General features: G+C 38.4%; 1 protein-coding gene across 1 annotated transcript in view; it reads left to right on the top strand.

Annotated features, from left to right (window-relative positions):
- The window catches only part of NEB (nebulin), a gene marked incomplete at both ends in the record, with an annotated part of 43112 nt that extends 25528 nt beyond the window's left edge, over positions 1 to 17584 (top strand). Inside the window, 19 exons of the mRNA XM_008945874.1 lie at positions 1386 to 1490; positions 1671 to 1778; positions 3321 to 3425; positions 4093 to 4197; positions 4302 to 4406; positions 4994 to 5098; positions 5211 to 5321; positions 5801 to 5911; positions 6389 to 6490; positions 6613 to 6711; positions 10475 to 10585; positions 10697 to 10801; positions 12738 to 12842; positions 14345 to 14455; positions 15088 to 15201; positions 15341 to 15445; positions 15881 to 15985; positions 16595 to 16699; positions 17492 to 17584. Of these exons, the coding sequence (XP_008944122.1) occupies positions 1386 to 1490; positions 1671 to 1778; positions 3321 to 3425; positions 4093 to 4197; positions 4302 to 4406; positions 4994 to 5098; positions 5211 to 5321; positions 5801 to 5911; positions 6389 to 6490; positions 6613 to 6711; positions 10475 to 10585; positions 10697 to 10801; positions 12738 to 12842; positions 14345 to 14455; positions 15088 to 15201; positions 15341 to 15445; positions 15881 to 15985; positions 16595 to 16699; positions 17492 to 17584 (2010 nt within the window). The remainder of the gene's footprint in view (positions 1 to 1385; positions 1491 to 1670; positions 1779 to 3320; positions 3426 to 4092; positions 4198 to 4301; positions 4407 to 4993; positions 5099 to 5210; positions 5322 to 5800; positions 5912 to 6388; positions 6491 to 6612; positions 6712 to 10474; positions 10586 to 10696; positions 10802 to 12737; positions 12843 to 14344; positions 14456 to 15087; positions 15202 to 15340; positions 15446 to 15880; positions 15986 to 16594; positions 16700 to 17491) is intronic.
- Positions 17585 to 18617: the final 1033 nt, after the last annotated feature.

The raw sequence follows: 18617 nt of genomic DNA on the forward strand, positions 1-18617 counted from the left end.
TAAGATATTTTATGTCAGCTGTTCCTGATCTTTTTCTACCCAAATTCTCCTTCTGCCAACATTTTTTGGCCCTCATAACACAATTCCTTTAATTGATATGAACATGATGAAATAATTTGGCAAATAGATTACAGCTTTTATCTACCACTCTGTCTGAGAAAGGTGTCAGATTCTGCCTGGATACAGAACAGGGTCATACCTTACTTCTGAACACTTGATTTTCCATATTCTGCCTCTATGTAATCTAGATTCCACATGTATATTGTACCAGCTGGGTGAAAATGTGGCTTCTTAAATATCTGACACATTTATTTCTGCTCTGAAATCACATCTGCTGACAGTAACCTTACTCTTGTCAGTGGTAAAAATGATTCCTGACTGGGCCAGGTGAACCCAGCATGCAGCATTTAAATTATAAACTGGAAATGTAATAGTAGAAAACACTTACACAAGAGAGAGAGGCATGTTCTTCTGTTTTATTGTTAGCCCAATTCACAGAATTCCTCAGAATTAAGGTACTGAAGGTGTTTACCAGACATTTCTGTTCAATTTATCTGTATTACCTCATTAAAAACTCCTTGCAGGTAAGTTTGAGCATGTTTGAAGGAAAAACCCCAGACACTCTGCCTAACCTGTGTGTTCATCTGAGGTGACTTCACATTAAGATTTGTTCTTTGTATATAATTTTTGGTATTTTGTCTGTCATAGTCCTGTTTCAAAAGCATGATTTCAGTTTCTGATGCAAGATAAAGCATGAAAGTTTTGGTTTTGTTTTGTTTTTCACAAATGTGTTCTTGCCTCTTCCACCTGCCCTCAGGCTGTCTACAATGATTTATTATTCTTGGGGTGCAACCTGTTCTCACTGAATTTTGTGAAAACAGGTTTAGTCCTGAGTAGGGCAAAAGGATCTTAAAGAAATAAATTACTGAGATAAAAATTCTGCTATCAAAGCCTTTAGAATAGCCTGGCATTATGCCATATTTAATGAATGTTTTAATCTACTGTGTGAGGTGTTTTACTTTTCTCCTAACCTGATGAATATTTAAAAAGGAGATATTGTCCAGTTATAAATTTCAAAAGTGACTGATCTGCTGAGATGACTTTTATAGCTCAGTCTTGGAGATTTAAGATAGGAGTGAAGCTTTTACTCTGAAAAGCTTGGACTAGCTTTTTCACTGAAGCTCAGTGAAACAAATGGTAAATGAATCACACAAACAGGCAGCCTTTTGGGCACACAAAGGGTTTGCAAAGTTTAACTCATTGTGCTTGTTCAGCTTTCATTTTGGCTTTGGTGGGAGGATTTTGCAACTTGCTGTGACTATATAAACCTATCTCCTGAAGATGTCATGGTTTGCTTGGTTAACACCCCCTCTCCCAAACACCAGGTCCAGTACAAAAAGGACTATGAAAAGAAGAAGGGCAAGTATACAATGGTTGTGGATACTCCAGAACACTTGAGGACTACAAAAGTCAACAAGCAGATTAGTGATGTAAGTGTGGTCAGGCCCTTCCAAACCTACCCCCTCCTCTGAGTTCTGGCCTTTGGGGTGGGATAATTAAGACTAAGGCATTTTCAGCAGCCTATTATAGACTGATTCTCATCTTGATTTTTTTTTCAATTGACACCAATAACATCAAGAAATAATAAAATCTATGATTTTTCTCTTCAGATTATTTACAAGCTGGAGTATAACAAAGCAAAGCCTAAAGGCTACACCACCATCCATGACACACCCATGCTGCTGCACGTGCGCAAGGTCAAGGACAGAATAAGTGATGTAAGTAAATCATCCTGGTTTGGGGTCTCAAAAAGACACATAATTAACTTTGTACTTTGAGACAGACTGCTTTTAACCTGTGTGCCACACTGCCATTAAAAACCAGCTCCTTGTTAGACTGTATAGGATTTGTCTGCATGTAAAACTCCATAAATACTTAGCTCTTCTTCAGAAAACACAATAGAGTATGAAGATATTCAGGAAATTTTTCCATGTAACATTCTTCTGTAGCTCTTGGAACATTTTGGCTGGGGTAGAGAAGCCCTCCCTCACTGGTTATAAAAGCTGTGAGCTGGAACTGGTATCTAATTAAAGCATGGAGTTGGGGAGTTTGTTTCCAGATTTTCCTCCTCTATTGCTTAGTTGCTTTTTTGAGCCTTGAACAAGGTTTTTAAAACATTACCACATCTATTCATTTCTTCTACCAATATTGTGAATATGTAAGGTAAATATTTTTATCAAAAACAAATATGTGTTTTGATTATGGGCAATGGAAGTCTAAAAAGAGAGAGAAAGGAAGATGAAATAGATAGAATAATATCACAGGATGTTAATATCATCATGGGGATTATATTTATACCTTTTTTTGTTACTGATGTGCAAAGTGTGGGGATGGGGCTGTGGGCAGCCAATTAGTCATCATAATTAGCACAAAACTCCTTTATTGCTGAATCTTCACTCAGCCCCTGTGTCTGCCCTGGCACCAGATGTTTGTTGGCAGTGTCAAGCTTTGTGATTTCTACTTGGTTTGTGCTTCCCCCACCTGACACTTAGATAACCATAAATAAAATGAGGATATTTCCCTAACTCAACATAGTACTGTGAGAATGAGTAGTGTGAAAGTAACTCAGATGCTACACAGATTACATATATAATGAGTAAGCCTAGGAGGAGAAAATACCCATATCATCCTGACCCAAACATGGATCACTGAGACAAAGATGTTCAGATGTGGTGTGGGATTAGAAGTGTATTTTTTCACTTCCAAACTGAGTGATGAATTTGAGATTCTGTGAGGGATAGTACTGTGAGAATGAGTAGTGTGAAAGTAACTCAGATGATACACAGATTACATATATTACATAGTAAGCCTAGGAGGAGAAAATTGTCATATCATCCTGACCCAAACATGGAGCACTGAGACAAAGATGTTCAGATGTGGTGTGGGATTGGAAGTGCATTTTTTCACTTCCAAACTGAGTGCTGAATTTGAGATTCTATGAGGGAATCTTCAGAAAGCATTGAATGTGCTTCCAGAAGAAGGTGCAAAATCACTGTTCATGTGTAGATTTTGTTAAATCTCAGTCTGTGCTACATGGTGAGCTACACCTGCTGCACTGAAAGAGAGCTGCTGCTGCTGGAGAGGACCTTTCTTTCAGGCAGATGGTTGACAACAAGTTGTATTGAGACCATTTCTTTCTCTTCTATCAAAATTTCATCTTGACAGGAGCAATTCCAAACACTGTTTTTTTGTATTTTGATGCTGTTCTTGCTGACCATGGCAATATCTTTGTAAATATTTTTATGTTTGTCTTTCTTTAGCTGAAATACAAAGAAGTGTATGAGAGGAATAAGTCTCACTGCAATGTCAAAGTAGATTCTGTTCATATTAAGACTCCAAGACATACTTACAAGCTAAACAGCAATGTAAGTTCACTTTTATTAACACTTTCATTTTATTATAGATAATATTTGAGACTGGCAATTGAAACCCTGAGAAATTATTTTCAGTTCCACTGAAACTGTTTGAAACTTGGACATTGCTTCTAATTCTTATGCTGCTTGAATAAAAAACCCATTTTGATATTTCCTACTAGAGTGCTTCCTCCTGCAAGTTGTCCTTGAGGTCACTTGAGGTCCCTCTATGTCACTCATCTACTATTCCAGTCCCCCTCTGTTTTCCTGACAGAGACAACTGTCCCAGAAGTTCTCTGTGATGATGTTCTGATAGATAAAACAAGTGCTCCATGGGAAGCTCTCCTGTGCTTTCTATTATTGGTGGCCCAACATCCACTTCAATAGGCAAGGAAGGAGCTGAAAGCACTCACCTTCTTCAAAGTCATGACATCTTTTCTGTCATTCATATTCCTTTCTCCACCTAGCAGTGGGAAAATGAAAGCAAATGGACTCCCTCTGGATTGCACATGGTTCAGAGGAAAGCCCTAGTCTGATGTAGACACACTTTGTCTTGCCTCTTCTCTCATTAATTGGTACAGACAGAAAGAGGATTTACATCTGTATGAATGTCATGTGTAAAGTACATGGAGACAACTCCCAATTAACTTCTTTTTTTTTCCTGTTTCACTCTAAACAGCTGGATTATAAGAAGAAATATGAAGCAGCCAAGGCCCATTGGCACTGGATTGCTGATAGACCTGACTTTGTCCAAGCAGCCAAGTCATCTCTGCAACAGAGTGATGTAAGAAACTCCAAGCAAATTGAATGCCACCTTTCCCCACATCTCTCACAAAACCACCAAACTGCAGAACTCTTCTTTTATCTGTTATTTTTATCTTCCTGCAGTATGAATACAAACTGGACAGGGAATTCCTCAAAGGATGCAAACTCTCAGTCACAGATGATAAAAACACAGTATTGGCCTTAAATAATGCCATCCTGGCAAGTGATGTAAGTACTTGGAACACTTTCTTTTCTTTTTGTTCTACTAGAATTTTGCTTACTACATAAACTCCTTAAGTGGAAATATGACTTGATTAAGAATGACACTTTGAAAAGTTGTTCTCAAGTCTCACTTCATTATTTGATTTGTTTATTTAATTAAATTGAAAAAAAAAAGGATAAATTTGGTCACTGGTGTAGTTCAAAGACTGAATGAATATTCAAAGTTGACATTGCCTGAACACCTGAGACCTTTGGGATATCTCTGCATTCCTGTTATTGAAATGAAAATATTATGGGGGAAAAACAACATAGAAAGCTGTAAGTGTAACTTGCTCATAACACAAAAGGTCTTCAATAATTCCTAACAATATATAAATATTCACTATTCCATCTAATAATAACATTGCAAGTGAGAGCTATATATAAAGAATAAAAGAGCTATATAAACTGGAATAACTTTTTCTTGGAAAACATCAAAACATGGGATTCTTTGCTAACTTTTGCACTAACAAGCAGGTACAGCTCTAGTAATTTCTTTTCAAATTGCCACAAGATAACACATTGTTTAAAATTCTTTCTTTTCTTCCTGCTAGATAAAATACAAAGAGAAGCACAACAAAGCTCGAGGAACTTACCATGTTGTTCCAGATACACCTCAGATACTCCTGGCCAAGAATGTCAGCTCCCTGGTATCTGAGGTAAAACATCAGAGAGTTATTGGCTCATTTTAAGGACACCCTCTTAATCTGCAGACGTGAGGGATGGGGATTGCATTGTTGGGTTTTACCTCTTGTTCTTCTGTGCTCTCAGAACAAATACAAAGAACACAGCAAGAAGCAGCTTCCACATGGGACTTTCACAACCCTGCCAGAGACACGGGACACTGCTCATGTGAAAGAGGTGACCAAGAATGTCAGTGAGGTAAGTTATTAGTTATTAGAGTGATAACAATTCATGGGGAGATTACCTGCTGCCTATGACTGATTAAACTGTTGCATGTTTTAGTATATGTGCAACACTTTGAGTCTCATAAAATATCCAAGGAGTCAGAAACTATTAATTCCTACCAAAATGAGACTTTAACAAAGGGCTAAACACATTTTATTGTCAGCCTGATGAAATACTCTGGAGGAAAGAAGCAGGCTGGAATACTAACAGGTACCATTAATTCAGAATTTATTTATATACAGTTTAAACACTAATTATTATCTCCAAATAGCAAACTTTTATAATCTAAAGTGCAAATGATGAAGAACAATCAGGGGGCCATACATTTTGAGACTGAGGAGACTGCATTTTATCTATCTTAACAGATTCAGTGACCTTATTTCCAAGTTTCAGTAGAGTTTACCCCCATGTGAAATTAAAAAATCACAGATGGCCCTTTTTGCTCTTAACAGACAAACTATAAGAAGAAGTTTGTGAAAGAGAAGGGCAAGTCTAATTATTCTGTCATGCTGGAGCCTCCTGATGTGAAACATGCTATGGAAGTTGCTAAGCACCAGAGTACAGTAAGTTTGTCTTCTCTTTTCATTAATTAAATAGCTTTGATAAGCACATTCAGTCAAAATCAGCTGGCAGAAAACAAAAATCCACATATTGCTGAGTTTCCTCCAACCTCCAAGTTCAGGTAAAATTCTGGAAGATAAACGTGCAAATATTTACAAATGTAAAATTTCACTGAAATAAAAGGTTTCTTTGAAAATCCATATTTCTACTTAATCACATGGTAGGATTTAAAGTCATCTAGTGCAGATCACATCTAATGATTTTTTTCATGCCTTCAGACAGGGACAGCACTGCCCATGTTTATTTCTTCATTTGTAGACAACTTGCAAAAAAAGATTCCCAAATCTCTACCTTGTGAAATAAAACCAAAACCAAACAAAAAAGCACTTTCCCAGCAACGTTGCTGTGTCCTCATCAGGTGTATTCCTCAGGACCAAACCTCAGTAATTTTCTTTCCTCTGTCTACCACCATGGATTAGGTTGAATACAAGAAAGATGCCAAGACAAAGCTCCACTACACACCTATAGCAGATCGCCCAGATATTAAGAAAGCAACTCAGGCTGCCAAGTTAATTAGTGATGTAAGTGTTTTGTAAGTCTTCTGTCTAATTCTTTAGCAGTAATTTGACTATTAAATGCCAAGAAGACAATTAAAATGGACTGTCACTGCTACTAAATTGTACTTTTTTGTTTTCTTTGTTAGATTGAGTACAAGAAGCGTGGAGAAGCTGGCATTGGTGTCACCATGCTGGGACGTCCAGATATTGAACTGGCAAAGGAGGTGTCCAAGCTAACCAGCCAGGTAATACTAAAACATGGGTGAAACTCTGAAGCAGGAAGAGAAATGAGATCTCATATTATCTTACAGAGTAATATGAGCATTATAACTGAAGTTTTTTCTAGGTTAGGGGATAAGAAAATGTTTTAAAGGCAATGTGTTGAAGTGAAAATGAAATCCCAGTGCAAAGCATTTCTTTGTGAAAGATATTTTTCTACTGAATTCCTAAATGTGAGTAATAAAAGTATAGAATCTTCTTAAAGAAGAAGACAAGTTCTTTTAAATACTAAGGCCAGTGTTAGCTGGGTTCTATTTTGAGCCTTTCTTGGTATTGACTTTAAAAGAAGCAACCTTTTACCTCACTCTTATTATCCATCCTTCATAAGGTGTGCATGCAGTTTCTTTCCACCACTTTCTTTAAAAGAATTTTCTGTTTTGAACTTAATATGTTGTACAAATCAAGAAAAATTCTATTAATCTAACACTCATGTTCTCCAATCAGCCTGGAGCACCTACATGCTATTTGCTGTGACAATCCTTTTCACCAGGACCTCAGTCCAACCTGGTTTGCTGCCACCACTTCATGCTTTAATCCTGTAATTGTGCCATTTCTGATCTTGCTTTCTTGCTACATGTTATAGGCAGAATACCTCAAACGCCACATGAGAGGCCATGGAGCTGCATCTTATGATACCCCATGGATGAGAACCTTTAAGAAAGCTAATATGCTAAGTAGTCATGTAAGATCATTTTAAGTGCCACATCTGGGAATGCCATTTTTTATGCATCTGTCTCTTGCTTGCACATTCTCTTGCCATTCCAAGCTGTTAAAGGGTTTATCATGCACTGGTTGTGCTGGATAGTTCTGTGTCAAAGGTGTTGAATGTGGCAAAACTTGTGAGATGTGACCACCTTGTCTTTTTATTTGTTCCCTCTGGAAAGACTGTGCATGGGAATTTGGGTGGGGAATTTGTCTCTTTTTGGAAACACCACATGAAGCTTGAAATGTGATTATGCCCTTTATGGTGGTTTTGGCACTTCCAGTGTTTTTGATGGAAGTTTCTGATGTAAAGATTCATCTTTTTCAACCCAAAAAAATAAAACCAGACCTATAAGCTTGAACTGGTTTTCCTGAAACTGTACAAAAAATGGAAAAGCATGTGTATGAAAAAACAGAACAACCCTGCTGATAACTTCCAATGACCAGACACACTGTGTGCATAACATTCACACTAGAAGTGCATTTTAACTATTCAAACTTCAACCTTCTATTTAAACTTAAACCTTCTATTATGTCTGGCCATGATTTGTTTCCACTGGGCTGGAGTGGCACAATGGAAACATAATACATGACTGGACCAGCCCCAAGGCCTCAGAGAATTGTACCCTGTGGTGATGGGAGGGCACGTAGCTGCTGGTATTTCTGCCCTTCTGTCTTTTTTTTCCATGTCTGGCCATGATTGCTGCATGTAGGTGTTGCATGTTTGGGTGCCAGCCACTGTGTTTGTCTTGAAAACCAAAAATCTTTCCAGTAGAACCAAGGATTCTTGAACTGAACAATGGAACTAGAAGAAAAAGAAGAAAATAGGTTTATTCCTGTTCAGCAATAATGAGATACTCCTTGTCCATGCTCTTCTCCAGTTCTCCTCTTAGTCTTATAAACATGCTTTGATGAGATTGTTTTAATTCTAAAAGATTTAACTATTGTAAGAGGCAGCAAGGAGCAAAGAATAATTGGCCTAATCTTTAACTTTCTTTTCTCTTAGACATCTCTTCTCTTAAACTTCTTTATAAAACATTATGCCCAGTTTGTCTACATCTATTTTCAGCTGGATTTCATCTGCCTGTCTGGCATGCCTGCTTTTAATTTGGCATAGATCTTGCAGCAATATTTCTCCTGGCCTTAAAAAAACCCTGAACTCTTTGGCATGACTGTCTGATCTTGATCATAGGTTGCACAGCTTGCAAAACTTTAACAGATTCTATGATACTTCTGCTTGGCTTGAATTTTTGTGAGGTCAGAACCAATGCTGATGCCTTTGTGTCAAAAATGTGAATATTCTTTGTTTTCTTACAGCAGCTATATAATTTGTGGATTTGTCTGTGTTTATCTGAATGTTGGCATACTTTGCAAAGCAAAAGAGTAACAGTGATACCCAGCAGCAGCTGCATGGTGCTGTATGGACAAGAATATGACAATGAACTCAAAGCATAAAATGTGATCATGGAATGTGATTTAATTCTGCATTCAATCATTTTCCTTTTTTTACTAACATAAAATTATATCTTTATATTTCTGTGGTTTTCATTGGGAAAAAAAAAACCATAGCATAAGTCAGCTGTTCCTCAACTTAGTTATCAGTTCTTCATTTTTTTAATTTCAATTTGCAGATAAATATTGCTTGGGAGATGAGATTTTTTTTTCTGAAGAACCATGTAATCCTTTTCCTCCTCAGCCACATCCTATATTATCTGCAGGCTTTTTATAAGGATTTTCTTTATCCTGAATGAGAGCAAGTTCTTTCAGAAAGACCAATGATGTTCAGTTCTTCTTCAGAAAAGGGTTGGGGGTTGCCAGCTTATTTGGTGTAAAATACCTCCAAGGAAATGTGGATTGGTAAATAGAAGAAATGCTGCCTCACTTGTTTCCAGATTGGAATATTACTGCAGTGAAAACATGAGAAATCCACAGAATTTTTCTATTGATGTTTGCTCTAATGGTGATGAGCATAATACTAATTAAGGGATCCATTTAGCTAAGCCAGAACTTAACCTTTAATACTTTTGAGTTACTCTTGCACTCTTCAGTCACTCTTCTGAAACAATTTTATGCCTCTCTGCTAGCAAAAAATGTTTGCAAAACCACCAAAACATTCTTAATGGAACCATGTCTTTTGTGGGTGTAGGAGGAATAGTGAAGAACTGGTGTTTAACAGCAGCTGCCACAGCAGGATGGGACAAGTCCAATGGATGAAGGGCTTGCTCTTATTTAAGTCATTAGTAAAACTCTCATTCTTGCCATTTCTGTGCCTCCAGCCTGGGTCTGCTGGGTTATTGTGGCTTACATCAGTAGGGTTCACCTTGCAGATCCTAGTGTGGTTTGGAGGTGTTACTATGCCTCTCATGTAATCTAATTCCTAAATCTAAAAGTAATCTAATTCTAATAAATCTAAAGTAATCTAATTCCTATTAATTAATTGTATCACTCTTCTGTTTGTCATCATTAGCATCCTTCTTCTTCTCTAAACAGAACATGATATGTGTACCACAGTATATAATAAAGTATCTTATCTATTGCCATCTTCAGGGCTTGTATGTCTGGAGGTAGGTTTTAAAACTCATATTTCTCCAAGAAGGACCTGAACAGTTCTTTTAAATACTCTTTATACCAGTGTCAGTTGTAGTCTCTGTGAAACAAGGGATCTTTAACCTCTGCACAGCTTCCATCAAGGGAAAAATTCCTCATCTCCAGGAGGCAGAATTTAGCTGTGTGCTTTCAACCTCATCCTCTTGTTTCTCTGTTATTTTCACAACAAGGAGATGTAACCTGTGCACCAAATGAAAAATTGCAAGTGGCATTTTGTGAATACAGACATAGATCTTTCTTTCCACATCAGGACATCCATAAAACAATCTCTCTTCCAGTGGGTGCCTTCAAGTGACAACATTTTGTTCTTCTGCTTACCACCAGCACTGAGGCAGGGCCTCTTTGCCTTCTGCAGCTAACCAGGTGAGTACTTAAGACCAGTTCTAATACCTGGTTGTTGTTGTTTTTTTATTATTTTAGGTGAAATATAAGGAGAATTTCTCCAAAGAGATGGGTAAAAAGCCAAAGTATGATTTAAAGGAGGCTAAAATCTACAAGACCATGAAAGATGCTCACAACATGGCTAGTGAGGTATGTTACCTAACACTTCTCCCTCAGGGGAATTTAACACTTCAGATTCAACACCAGGGGTTTTAGCAGCAGCCTCCTCTTCTGATGTGGTTTGTCCTCTCCTGCCTGCAGGTGAAATACAAGGCAGATTTAAAGAAACTTCACAAGCCAGTCACAGACATGTCTGAGTCTCTGATCATGAACCACGTCCTGAACACCAGCCAGCTCGCCAGTACTGTAAGCTCATTAACCCAGCCCAGATCCATTGGATTTTTCAATTACTATTGATTCCATTCCAGACTGACCTCTGCTAGCTCCTCCTGTAACCATTCCTCCCTCCTTACTCAAGGGACATCACCTGGTAGTGATCTCTTCCTCTACTTTCTAATGATTATTTCCTGGTTAACTTGGCCACACTTATCCTCTGGGAAGTGAAATCTTTATTAGCTGTAGAACTGCTAATATTTAAAATCCTCTAATAATTTTTTGGTGGATTAATTCTTTACCTTTTAACTGGTTGCATTACACTAACAAATACCATTTTCTTCTTTTTTTAACTTTTTTTCTTTACTGTTTACTGTATTTTTATTTTTGTCTGTTTTTTCATTTCACATTCTTGTTTAACATCCCCCTGCTGTAACTGTACAGAATTATTCCTAACAAAATACTTGATGGTTTCACTGAGAAAAGACAAGATTCCTTATTGCCTGGTACAGCCTTTTCATGTATCCCCTCTGTTTTCTTTATTCTTTTTCTTTTTTAATCCTGATTTTTAAACAAATCCTTGTTGCAATCAAAATGGTCAAAAAAAAAGATAACTCTTCACCCATCTCTTTAGGAAGTGGTGTCTGATACTGGGTGTTAAACTTCTTGGTTTTGTTTTGCTTTTTGTATTTCTAATTTCTCTTTGATGTTCCATTTGAAGTGTTGCTTTGATTGGACCTAAGAAGTAAATTTGCTGAGGGAGTTTTTTTTTTTATTGAGATGATTTTTGACACCTTCCCTTCAGTACCAGTACAAGAAGCAATATGAGAAGAGTAAGGGTCACTACCATATGGTGCCAGATAATCTTGAACAGGTTCATCTAAGGGAGGCATCAGAACTACAGAGCCACGTAAGTCAGTCACATGTTTCTCATTAACCCCCCTCACTGATCTCATTCTCCAGCACTGCAGTCATCCTAGCAGATCCTTCAGTCCATAACAACCTCTGTGCCTACCTGCTTTATAAACACCTCAGGAAACAAGACCATGGGCAATATTTGCACATTTGCAAGTTTAGGACACGTAGAAAATATCTGTATGATTTCTTCTTGCTAAGTAGATGTCAAGGTGACTTATGTCTGTTGTATATGGGTCTTTTCACACAGTATACTGTATTTATCAGGGTGATTTTGTCTATAGAAATCATACTCTGATTTGATCTCTGATCCTTTCCACTCCAATTTCTGTTCCAAGTATTTACTGATTGTAAAGCAAGAGACAAATTACTGCTAGAACACAAAGGGCCATAGTTATTCTGCTGCATGGCATGGAAGAGCAAAAAGGTTACATAGCAAAGGACTATGAAAAAAATGATTGTTAATCAGTTTGTAGTTTATTTGTTGCCCCAGTTTGAGGGCAGGATGTGTCTCAGCCAAAGACACAACATCACCTCATGCAGCAGTCTGAAAACTGATGGCCTAAAGGCTGGATGCTATAACTTGAAGCAAGAATATCTTCATCCTCATGGACATTTTACTTTCTTGGACACTCATGCACAGAATTAGTCAGCAAGTGGTTAAACTGCATCTTTTCAAGCCCTGCCACTAACAATCCAAGAATCCATTAACTGGCTGAACTCAGTCTGGGACACGAGCAGTTTAAATGCCTTCCAATTGGGTTTTTACAGCCACCTGTCTTCCTTCTTGTGGCCAGTAAATTCTTCACATCTGAGCTGCTTGTTCTCTCCAACAGGAGACAAATCAGTAGAATTTCAGGCCACACACCTTTTGCTGCAAGCCTGACCTTTTGATTTGACATTTCATGGTCAGTAGTATGGGTTTCAGGAAGATAAATAGTATTAGACATTCATTTTTTTACTACAGATCTGTTGACCAAAGTAGGCACATCCTAGTTGATGAATTGTTTCTTTTGGTTATTTAGGAGGGTAACTTTGTTTCTTCTCTACTCAGGTGAAATACAAAGAAAAGTATGAGAAGGAGAAAGGAAAACCCATGCTGGACTTTGAAACTCCAACATACCTCACTGCAAAGGAATCTCAGCTCATGCAGAGTGAGGTACGGTTAAAATCAATACGGAGAGACCAAAAATCTTTAGAATTTGCTTTTTTTAGCTAAACTTTCACACTGATTTGACCAGGCAATCTGCCTTTTGTAGCCCAACTTTCACACTGATTTGACCAGGCAATTCTACTTGCATTGTATGTGTGCTGATAGACTGAAAAATTATAGCTATCACATGCATGCTGATAGACTGAAAAATTATAGCTATACTGTGTTACTTTATATTGCTTGTGAAATACTACATTTAAAATTCATGAAGCGTTCCTGTGTCACAATGAAGTGGAGATTATCTGTTATTTTTCATCTAGAAGCTCTCAGTAAATGAAGCTGAAGCACATCTTTGACTCTTTAGAAGAAATATAATGTGAAATACATTTCACTTAGACCTCTGCAGCACGAGTGTAGTGTGTGTGTTGGTTATCACAGTCCACAGAAAGTATCCTGATTATTCTTTTCACCTCGGAGCTGTGTTTTTGAGAAACTCAACTTATTTTCTGTTTGTCTCGACTGTCACAGTGTTCATTGACCTGTCATTCTATTTCCTCAAGCAGTTCTCCTCTGTTTGTTTGAAGTACAATCTTGTTCTGTCACAGATGAAAACTTCTACATGTTAAAAAACAGTTGTATAAGGCCATTACCTTTGAGTCATTCCATTGCATGTTTTCTCTCCGTATACAAAGAAGTAGAAAATGACTTTTTTAAAAAGGCAGGCTCAGGTCCTACTTCCATTGAAAGTAATGAGCTGTTCCATGGGCTTCAGCAGAAACAGGATTTACTATTTTGGTGCCCATGGCATTGACTGTGTGAGATTGCCACTGTGACATTAATGCCAAACCACTGCTCCATCCTCCGAGCAGTTCTTCACGTAATTAAAAGTAATGTAATATTTGCTATTTTGCTTTTTTTTTTTTTCTTCTTACTCTCATTAGAAAGAATATAAGAAGGACTTTGAAGAGTCCATTAAGGGCAGGAACCTTACTGGCTTGGAGATTACACCATCCTTATTACATGCCAAATATGCAACCAAAATAGCAAGCGAGGTAGCGGTTACTCTGTGCTTATTCCCTCTGCCAAGTCAAATAATTCCACTAAGTATTCTCAGCAGCATTTCTTCTTCACCACTTTCTTTTTCCTAACCCTTAAGCATGTTTACATATCCTTTGTGTCCTGATCTAATTTGTCGTGGACATTTTTTTCTTTCTTTGTTTGTTAACTGTGTGTGTATTTACGACGTCCCTTTCTCACAATCTTCAGCCTAACGGTTCCGTAGCAGAGTGTCCATGTGTGTGCCTTTGCCATTTATCTTCAACAATAATTACCCTATTCTGTTGCAGTGATTCTTATACAACACTACACAATTTTTTTTGTTTTGTTTTAAAAAATGATTTTTTTTTCTTTTGGAATTTTATTTTTTGTTTTCATTTTAGCAACCAAGTTGTAGCATGTAGAACCCTCTTTGCTCTGGCTTTGCAGTTTTCATTTTCTCTCTTCTGCAGAAAGAGTATAAGAAGGATCTGGAGGAAGGTGTCAAAGGTAAAGGACTAACAGCTTTAGAGGAGACTCCAGACATGTTAAGAGCAAAGAATGCAACTCAGATCCTGAACGAGGTATGTCAAAAGCTAATTGGAAAGTACCTGAACGGATGTAACAGCCTCCAACTGATAAATGCCTTTAGCTGTATAACACCAGTGTGAACTTTATCATTCCCTGGAAACTCTTGGGTAGGCAAAAAAAAGAATGTGAGGCTGAGTAAGGAGAAAACTGGGAGCCTAAACTTTTATGTGCTTAAGCTCTTTTCTGGCTTTGAAGCTGCTGTTAGGAATATAGGTGGGAAATAGGTGCTGTGATCAGTAGCTGGCTCAGTCAAGGGATAGACTAAACCTGCTGTGATGCAGCAAGGCTAAGTGAGGAACCAGAGGTGTCAGTATTCTAAACCAAGCACCATAGGTCAGGAGCAGTCACCAAGGATTAGGAACTAAGGACCAAGGCTGAGGAAACAAGAAGCAAAGCGAGAGATCAGAATATATTTGGTAATATTCCTATTTTGCACCATGGTCACGAAATTACTTGAAGTTGCTAAAGGGGTTGTATTCACATTGACAAAGTGTCTATTTACTTGAGAGATCAGAATATCTTTGGTAATATTCCTATTTTGTACCGTGGTCACGAAATTACCTGACGTTGCTAAAGGGGTTGCATTCACATTGACAAAGTGTCTATTTACTGTCTTCCTCTGCAGAAAGAGTACAAAAAAGCCTTGGAATTAGAAATCAGAGGAAAAGGTCTGACAGAACTGGCTTTGGAGACACCAGATTTTGTGAGAGCAAAGAATGCCACTGACATCGCCAGCCAGGTCCGTGTGGCTCTCTCATGTATCACACTTCATGTCTTTTTTTAAAGGAAGTTTCATTAACAATTTTTTCAGTTTAAACCAAAGGAAAATCATTGTCAAGCTATGATGAAGGCAGCTAAAGGTGAGCTTTCCCCAACAGATCAAGTACAAACAACTGGCAGAAATGGAGAAGGCCAACTACACCAGTGTCGTCGATACCCCTGAGATCGTTCATGCCCAGCAGGTCAAGGACCTGTCAAGCCAGGTATCTTGAGTGAAGCAATTTAATCATTCTTCATGTGGGAACCTCAAATGGATGCTAATACATCCAAGAAACCATCTGGCACAACATTCAGGAGAGACACCAGAAGAACAAGTTTCTCTAGAGCTGTAATGTGGCATCTCTTACTCTGAAATTCCATTTCAGTATTGAAATGAATTTATTTTATAAAATGAAACCATTTCTATTGCTTTTGCAATACCAAGACTATTATTATTCCATGTAGGTTTAGCTTAATTTTCCTACTCCTTAATAACCTAATGTTTAAAATAAATCTTACACAGAGGAATAATCTGAATTTATGACACATAGGGAACTACTCACATTTCCACAGAGATGGGCATTGTGCAACAATAGCTAATGCCTGATTGTTTCTTACTGCTTTTGTGTTGAGGCAATATATTTTGTATTTTTTACCAGAAAAAGTACAAGGAAGAGGCAGAAAGGACCATGCCACACTATGTGCCTGTAGCAGACACACCAGAAATGCAGAGAGTCCGTGAGAATCAGAAGAACTTCAGCACAGTATGTATATAAATAACAAACACCATTATTGTCAAATAACAACACCCATTCAGCTTTGTTTTTTCATTCCATAAGGTCCTGATATCCCACTCAAATCCCAGCCAGGCTGTGGTTACATCCTCAGGGATCTGCAGTCAGAGGGTCTGCTGTGTTTGCACAGATATATGTTAGGCATTACTCAGGGAACCAAACTGATTCTGATTTTCTTGCAAAACCCCATCCTGCTGCAGTGCTCTGACAATTCCTTTGCAAGTGATAATTATATTTTCAGAAGGTGCCTGTTGTTGTCCATGGGACTGTCTTCAAGACTGGATGGTCAGCAGCAGAACTCCACAGCCTGACTTGAAATCTTGAACTTTCATTGTTGAGACTTCATTGTTTTAGACACAATCCCACACCTTTCAAGATTTTTCAATGAATCTAGTTGAGGATCTCCTACTACTAATTTAAATGAGAACACTTGTAACTTGGACACCTCTTTATATCACTAATAGTGGTGTTAAAACTTCCTCCTTCTAAGGTGGATTTGAATGTTTTCTTTTTTCTCCAGAGAAAACTCTCTGAGTAAATTTTTGAGTCAACTTTTGACATTTTACTTTTCTTCCACAGCTTCAGTATCAGTGGGACCTACAGAACAGTAAAGGAAAAGTTACAGTTGTGCAAGACACCCCAGAAATGCTGCGTGTGAGGGAAAACCAGAAGAATTTCAGCTCGGTATAGTTCTTTTCTGTTTTCAATCCTCCTTCCAAAAACCCACAGGTTAATAGGGTCAGTAAAACAACTGGGTTTGGCTCTTCTCTTACAGGCACTTATGTGCTTGATCTGCTTCAATGTGTATAAGACTTTTTTCAAACAAAATTTATTTTATCCTGAGTAGATTTAACTGGGTTTTGCTGCCCCTTTTTATCTACTGGGGCTTTTTTTTTGTGGAGTGTCCTGACTTCACCTCCACATATACATAGCTGTGATATAGTTAAGCAATCAATCCTGTACTTAAATTGCCACCACCACTGGTATCTTCTGTCCTGTTCCCATGTAAGTAGTGTATTGCTGTTGTGTTGCAACTGTTGCCTTTCAGGGCAAAGTGAACTGTCTGCCTGATGTGTCCCACATTTCATGTGCCACCACCAGGTGCCTCAGGTCTGCTCTTGTCCTTTTGCCACTAACACCACTAGCACAGGGAGGAACTAAGTGGAAGACATTTGTGAAAAACACAACAAACCAAATTATGTGGAAATAAAAGGAACGTATTAGGATAAATATTAGACTTCAATCCTAAAATTAACCTACAAATGGTTTGATACTTTGGTTTTTTTTCCTCACAAATGGCACTCATGTGGTAGGACAGACTTCAGACAAGCAGACTGGAGATGATCATGCTCTGAGCTGGCTTTCAGCCTCTGCTGTTGTGTTCAAATCACTGTCAGGAGCCTGTATGCACTCTCTAGAAGAAATAACGTTGTGTTTTCTATGTTTAACCATGTTGTCTTCATTCTAAACATTAAGATTTTATATAAAGAAGATACTGGACCTGGAACTACTATTGAAAAGACACCAGAGATGCAGAGAGTTAAAAGAACCCAGGATGCAATCAGCTCGGTACAAAAGAATTGATTTTTAATACTCTACCAGTGCCCATTCAACTTGAAATAATACCTTTTTTTTCCTCTCCCTCTCTTATTTCTTTAAATGTTGCTAACAGTGGTTTGGCAATAATCCACCCAGCTAAGGGTTACTTTCTAAAGGTTTTTTTTTTTTCCCCTATTCTTGCTACTTAAACAGTAATCTTTCTAATGATTAACATTCCGTTTGTTACTTACAATCCATTTCTACAACTTGAAAACTCTTGCCACCATCTTAATCTCAGCCCAAAGAGATTTTATTCAGCACAGAATCAAAGCATCATTTAGGTTGGAAGGGATCTCTTGCAATCACCTCTTTCAACTCTCCTCCTAGAACAGGGTTGCCCAGAGCAGGTTGCCCAGGATCACATCCAATCAAATTTTAAGCATCTTGAAGGATGGAGACTCCACAACCTCTCTGGGCAACCTGTGCCAGTGTCTGCCCTCACAGGAAAAAAGTGTTGTCCTGTGTTCAGATTGAATTTTCTGGGGTTTAATTTTGTCTTTTCTCCTGTCACTGGGCACGACTGAGACAAGTGGCTCCTTTATTCCTCCTCACTGGGTATTTATATGCATTGATAAGTTCCCCCCAAGCCAACTCTTCTCCAGGCTGAAGAGTTCCAGCTCCCTCAACCTCTTCTCATAGGGCTTGCTCCTGTCTCTTACTCATCTTTGTGGCCCTGCACTGGACTTGCTCCAGTAAGTCCCTCTGTTTCTTGTTCTGACAACCACAAAACTGGACACAGAACCCCAAGTATGGCCTCACCATTGCTGAGGGGGAGAAGAACCTCTCTTGACCTGCTGGCAATGCCCTCCTTAATGCAGCCAAGGATGCTGGTGGCCTTTGCCATGAGGGTGTGTTGCTGGCTCCTTGTCCCCAAGGTCCCCAAGGTCTTTCTCTGCAAAGGTGCTTCCCAGACTGTTGGCCCCCAGCATGGACCCCTGCCTCCCAGTTTTGGGTCTGGGGTGTGCTCTGTCCCAGCACCCAGGTCTAAGGAGGCTGTCAAACA

Source organism: Merops nubicus, unplaced genomic scaffold, assembly GCF_000691845.1.
Source record: "Merops nubicus isolate BGI_N331 unplaced genomic scaffold, ASM69184v1 scaffold2048, whole genome shotgun sequence".
NCBI lineage: Eukaryota > Metazoa > Chordata > Aves > Coraciiformes > Meropidae > Merops > Merops nubicus.